The 6738-nt window shown below is 45.1% G+C and overlaps 1 protein-coding gene across 5 annotated transcripts in view; it reads right to left on the bottom strand.

Moving 5' to 3' along the window:
- The window catches only part of WIPF2 (WAS/WASL interacting protein family member 2), a 33519-nt gene that overhangs the window by 4725 nt on the left and 22056 nt on the right, over positions 1 to 6738 (bottom strand). For all 5 annotated transcript variants that reach the window (XR_009449338.1, XM_059670953.1, XM_059670951.1 and 2 more), the window contains 4 exons: positions 6584 to 6700; positions 5598 to 6254; positions 2356 to 2562; positions 215 to 316 (listed from right to left, as the gene is read on the bottom strand). Coding sequence is in view for 4 of the 5 variants with exons in the window: in XM_059670953.1 (XP_059526936.1) it covers positions 215 to 316; positions 2356 to 2562; positions 5598 to 6254; positions 6584 to 6700 (1083 nt within the window). In the remaining variant the exon portion in view is untranslated. The remainder of the gene's footprint in view (positions 1 to 214; positions 317 to 2355; positions 2563 to 5597; positions 6255 to 6583; positions 6701 to 6738) is intronic.

Below are 6738 nucleotides of genomic sequence, written 5' to 3'. Positions count from 1 at the left end.
AGACTACCCACCAGATCCTGTATAACCAAACATTCCTAAAATGAGAGGCAAGCTCTATAAGCTAACCTTTAACACTGAGGGATTAGGTTTTGTTTTCGTTTTTAAAGAAAATTAAGATGAGGAAAAACAAATTTTTAAGAAAATTTCTAAGAAAAGCACACTGATTCTATTTTTTATGCAATTATGAAAAAACTTTCATGACTACTCGTCTCACCTCGGTTTGTTTTGCTGGGATATACTCTCTGAAAGTGTTTATATTCTTCTGGAGCAGGAAAGTCTTCTACTGGATGGAAAGAATACTTTGACTCAAAATCATCTACAAAAGAAACAGAATATTAATTCATATCACCCTTCTGACTCTTCTTCGTGCCACTTCTGACCTCCCCTTATTGGTCTCCATTCATTCTGATGTACGTGAGGGCCTGCCTTGCCCACTAAACCCAGGTTCCTAAGGACAGCAATAGCACTGCTCTATGTGCCTTGTATGCCCAGAAGATGTGCTCAAAGGCTCTCTACATTAAGGAATTAGTCTTTGACCTGGTTGTTTTTGTTTATTTGTTTGTTTTGTTAATCCTCACCCGAGGATATTTTTCCAATGATTTTTAGAGAGAGGGAAAGACAGAAACATAAATGTGAGAGAAACATATCGATTGGTTGCCTCCTACCAGGCCCAGCCAGGAAGGAGCCTGTAACCAAGGTATGTGCCCTTGACTGGAATTGAACCCGGACCCTTCAGTCCCCAGGCCGATGCTCTATCCACTGAGCCAAACCAGCTAGGGCTTGACCTGGTTTTAAAAAATATTTCCACCAAAAACCAGGCATCTAACAGGAAAGGAGCACAGCTGTTTGAATGGGAGGAGAAAAAAATATAATTCTTTAACACAGCCATCTTAGAGACTATCACCATGGGATACCAACTGAACTGAATCTACAAATTGGTAGAAATTAACCTAAAATGGGAATATTTGTCACAACGAGTGAGAGTTCTGACCAGATAATTCCCTTTTGGCCCAGGTTATCCTCATGTAGTTCTGCAACACAATTGGGATAGCCATCTCATGGCCCCTCTATAAGAAGGCTCAAATGCTCTATGGGTGTGGCTTGGTGACCTTCCAAAGGACTTGATCTTCAAAGCAAAAACCCTGGTCCACCTAATCAGAATACACTAGAGCAAGGGTAGACAAGAGTGTTAGGTCTGAAAGGTATTGTACAGATCTTCCCAGGAGTCTAATGATACCTTTGGTTAACCCATGAACACAGACAAGGCTTGGGGCAAGGAGTGGGCTAGAAGGGGGACATATTTAATACTTTCAACAATGAAGATTTGAAGAATAAATAACTAATTAAAGAAGTTAACGAGATGAAATACGAGTTAGAGAGGTAGGTTAAAAAAATGTATCTTAGGTGGGGCCTAAGATTCATTGATAACCTTGGAAAAGTTAATCTGACACACTCCTGATTTACTCAACCTCCTCATTTCACAGATAAGGGAAGTGAGGCCCAGAGACGTGAAGCAACTTCCTTAAATTAACACAGCTAGTTAGTGGCTTTGGATTACTAGGTAAATATTGTCTGCCTAGTGGGATGTTTTTTGTGTGGCAGTTTTATAACTTTCTTCAACAATCAGCAGTTAGTTCTCATGCACATTAACTGTAGATTTTTAAAAGTGGTGACAGGTATGTAGGTAACCAATATACAGAGACTGCCTGGTGAATCTTCATCCTCACTATGGTATGGGACATTCCTTATTCCTTTGACCCAGACAGCTTTGTTGAGCCTGGTGTCAGTGTGTACACCCGGAGTTCCTATCTCCTTCAAGGCCAATTTTTGCATTTCTTTGAGTGCTTCTTGAAACTCACTTCATGGATGTGCTTGTGAATGTTGATGGTGTATTCTCTGGTCACTGACTCTTTGATGGCAGAAGGGCCCCTCTTCTTGCCACCCTTCTTTGTGAGAGCCAGTATGCCGGGCCCAAGTTGGAAAGAAAGTTTATTTTGTTTTTAAAGGGCCAGAAAGGAGCTCTCCTTCCTAGAGGGATGCTCACTTCCTGTCTGAGTAATCCTGAAGAAGATGAAGTCTCTGACTTAAAGGTAACCACAGCTAATGATCCTTAAGGAGCAAGAGAATGGCTTTAGAGTTAGCATGATACCTGCTGATTTTACTTCAATCTATCCCAAAGCAACCCATGCTTAGAATTTGCATAAGGAAAGGAACATCAATGGATAGGCATTAGAAGTCAGATGTAAAGTCAGGAGAGGAACTGCTGTGAACAACAGCTGTAAGTGACCACTCCCATTCTACAGGAGTTAGTAAGTCACCACAGCAACTATGAGACTAAAACAGCTAGCTACTCACCCAAGAAAGATCGAACAGTGGTAATAGAATCTCTGTGGCCATTCCTCAAGGGGGGAGGAGGAGGAGGTGGTGGCCCAGCTGGCGTCCTTGAGGGCGGGGGTGGGGGCTTTCCTCGGCTCAGAGGTTCCGACCCGTGTCGGTATGGTGGTGGGGGAGGGGGAGCATCCCTGGCACCATTTCGGATCATGGGTGGCGGGGGTGGAGGAGCTGCAATTAAAATCCAAAGCAGTTAGGTTTGGCTATAGTGGCTCTGTGAGCCTCTGAGCACCATGTTACATATCATATTCACCCTCCTCCCATCCCTGCTCTACCAAAGTTCAGAATAAATGTGTGACTTTTTCATTCCCCACAAGTCAGTCAAGAATCTATGTATTCTTGATGATTTTTTTCCTGCTTTTCCATGTCTTCCTCCACAATTCTAATTCAGGACTTTCTCATACTTAGTCTGTTCCACTGCAAAAAGCCTCCCAAATGTTCTTTTTGCTTCTAATCTCTTATACCAATCCACTGTGTGCACCATCAACTCACTAATCTCCCCACACTTTGCTCAAACTTTTTCAAGAGCTTTGCAGTTCCTACATCATAAAGTTTCAAACTCTTAGCTTCCAACCCAACTGGGTTTCCCCCAATTATCCTTCTTTCTTATACAGTAACCCATTACCTCAGTCAGTCTGATCTCACCTTCCTTCCTTTTTTTTAGTTAATCCTCACCCGAGGATATTTTTTTCATTGCTTTTCAGAGAGTGGAAGGGAGTGAGGTAGAGAGAGAGAGAGAGAGAGAGAGAGAGAGAGAGAGAGAGAGAGAGAGAGAAAGAAACACTGATGTGAAAGAGACACATCCACTGGTTGCCTCCCTCCTGCAGGCACTTGGACACAGGTATGTGCCCTTGACCTGGAATAAAACCCACGACCCTGTGGTGTGCAAGCCAATGCTCTAACCATGGAGCCATACCAGACAGTTCTCCTCTTCCTTTCTTGATTTCTAGGCTGGGGTAGGTACCCCTCGTCTGCACTCCCACTGTCACCTCTGTATCTCATCCATTCTCCTGTATTTAGTCATTAGATGTACCCCTTCCCAGTATACTGTATATTCATTAAAGTCAGAGAGCGTTGTCCATTCATCTAAGTACCCAACCACACCAAATGTACAGCACATGGTAGGCATTCAATCAACCTTTGCTGAACAAACCAAATTATATGTTTTGCTCTTGTGACTCCTTCACAATACTCAGAAATACCACCCCTCTTCCCTTACCACCAAATCCTAGCTATCCTTTAAGCTTCAACTCAATTTCATCTCCTCAAGGCTTTCCCAAAGCAATCTAGTCTATTCCGAACTCCTCCTTCTTTGGTCTCCCGAAGCATTTATAGGTATGTCACTTTTTAAAAAAATGTATTTTTATTGATTTCAGAGGGGGAGAGGGAGAGAAAGACAGAAACATCAATAATGAAAGAGAATCACTGATCAGCTGCCTCCTGCATGCCCCCCACCCCACCCCCCACTGGGGATCGAGCCCACAACCCCGGCATGTGCCCTGACCTGGAAACAAACCATGACCTCCTGGTTCATAGGTCGATGCCCCCCAACTCCCTTAAGGGATTTCCATATTTTTATCTCCAAATCCTCTCTTATTCCTGCATTTGTGAACTAATTCCAATTAGACTTTTACTTTCATCTTCCCTCCACCACTCCACTGATACCCAAAACGATCCCATGTTGTTTGGAGTCCCCCAAAAAGATTCCCATATTGCTGAGACCAATGTCATCTTGGGCTTCAACTTAACTGACCCAGCTATAGCATTGGACACAACCCTAGAAGAGGTAGATGAGACTGTGTATTCTCTTTACAAAATAGCATGGCTGAAAGCAGCGTGAGGGAGACCAGGACAGCTGTCTGGGGCTTTCTCATATCCAGGAATTTTGGCTCACTCAATCTTGGAATTTCTCCCTCCCTCTTTCTTCCTTTCCCTTCTTCCTTCCTCACCAGTGGCTCTTTCTCAGCTTGCCCTGCTTGGCAGTCTTCATCTCCCTGACCTCTAATCTAGGAAGGCCCCCAGGTTTAGACCTCTTCTCTATACTCTCTACCTGGGTGATCTGACTCAGCATGACGTTTTCAATATCGTTCAAATTTCTCTCTCTAGCCCAGACCTCCACCCTGAACTTCTGAGTTGATAGCCAATCACCAATTAATTATTTCCTCTTGAACGTCTAACAAGCATCTCAAACTTGAGTTGTCCAAAACTGCGTATCTTCCCCCAAACCCGCGGTGGTCCTACCCGCCTGCCGTTTCTTGCAATAGCCTCATAAGTGGCGTCTTTTTGCCACCTCTGTCTTCCCGCAGTCTGTTCTCAACATAAAAACTGACATTTTTATTTTATTTTTTAAAATGTTTTTATTTACTTCAGAGAGAGGAAGAGAGAGGGAGAGAGGGATAGAAACTTCAATGATGAGAGAGAATAATTTATTGGCTGCCTTCTGCCCACTGGGGATCGAGCCACAACCCAGGCATGTGCCCTGACTGGGAAACAAACCATGACTGCTCCTGGTTCATAGGCTGATGCTCAACCACTGAACGACCCCAGCTTAACTGAGGTGACCTTTTTAAAGGTAAATATATGCTACTTCTCTATTCCAACCCCTCCAGGGGCTTCCAATATTAAACAAAGTAAAACCCTAAGTCTTTACAAAGTCTCCCAATGTTCTCCCGTGGAAATCTAGCTTCCTGATGCCATGCTCTGCCACGCTTCCCCTCACTCATTCTAGTCCTGTCTCAGTGTCTTTGCATTTGCTGTTCTCAGTGCCTGCTTAGCTCATTCCCATACCGTCTTCAGTCTTTACCAAACTGACCCCAACCTCATCCCCAACCCTGCAATTGGAAATATCATCACCCCATCCCACCCCAGGACATCCCATCCCCCTTCTCTGCTTTGTATTTCTCTAAAGCATCTACGTACTATGTATTTACATACTATGTATTTACATACTAGTATATATTTTTTTAAAATATATTTTTTACTAATTTGACTATATGCTAAAACAGGATTTTTTTACATTTTCTATTTATTGCTGTTTCCCTAACAAAAAAGTCTAACTCACAAAAAGGCATTCAATAAGCCTGTTGAATGAGTAAGTGAATTCTTATCTTCAGTCACTAGAGGAGAGCTCTGGGGGAAAGAGTGAAGAGAAAAGAGAAGCTCAACTCTCAGTGTGTTAGGGAAAAAAAGTGTGTGCAGGCACTTACCTGCTCCCCGACTGGGAGGGTCTCGGGCTGGGGGAGGTGGCCTATTACTCTGTAAAGAAGGAGAGACTGAAGTAGGTGGAGGAGGTGCTAGGCCTCTGACAGGCCCTGGTGTCTTCCTATGCAAAGAATTGTGTCTCTGTGGCAGCTCAGGGGCTGACTCATTAGTGGGACTAGAGGGTCCATTGGGGACCCCTGGAGGCTGGCGGTAAGGCGGAGGAGGAGGAGCCAGAGACTGGCCACTTGGTCCCGTTCTGATATTCACAGGGGAAGGAGGTGGTTTGACTGGGGGTGGAGCAGGAGGTCCATCTCGACCAGGGTGAAGCCTTTGTCCGGGTGTGGGTGGCAAGGGTTTCTCTCTGTTGTAGGCTGGGGCTTTGTTGCTGTGCATAGGCAGAGGTGCAGGGGGTGCGTTGGCACGCCGCCCTGGTGGTGGCGGAGGAGGGGCAGAGGAGCTGTGCTTCATGCCCGTACTGCTGGTGGTGATAGGCCGAGAGAGGTCCGGTAATGAAGGCCTCTGCATCCGGGGAAGCTCTGGGAGTGAGGCTCGGCCGCTGTCTGTATCATCTTGAGGGCGCCCACTGGCTGTGGACCCTGGAGGCCTTGGGGCAGCAGCTCGAGAACTGGGAACTTGCAGGGCTGGCTTACCAGCTAGGTTCTCTACAAACAGACCAGACAGCACACTGGGTCAACAGAGCTAGAGATACATTGGTTAGTATCTCTAAGTCACCCAGCCTCACTTCTTTGCACAGCAGCAGGGAAAGTATTTGTATAGTACTGGGTTTTAATCTGGCCCACTAACAAATATTGCTGATATAAGTTGAATACATTTTTATGTAATGCCTTTGCTTTAATCTACTCTATAACTCCACCCCTGCTCCCTCTCCTTCCTCCCACCTCTACCACATTCCTCAGCCCCAGATGAACCACTTGGGACCAGTAGGAAATGAATGCACTTGGGAAATATTGTAAGAAATATTATCAGATACCTGAAACGTCCTTAGCTCCCACATGGCGGAGCTTCGGCACTCCTCCTTGGAAGAGACCTCCCTTGGGCTGCAGGGCACCTGCTCCAGAGCCATAACCACCACCGCTTCCTTTGGGTTCTGGAAAGCATACCATCAGAGCTTTCATTTCATATCCT

The sequence above is a fragment of the Myotis daubentonii genome, chromosome 16 (assembly GCF_963259705.1).
Source record: "Myotis daubentonii chromosome 16, mMyoDau2.1, whole genome shotgun sequence".
NCBI lineage: Eukaryota > Metazoa > Chordata > Mammalia > Chiroptera > Vespertilionidae > Myotis > Myotis daubentonii.
Note: the sequence above shows the minus strand (reverse complement) of the source record. Positions and strands in the feature narration are given on the sequence as shown.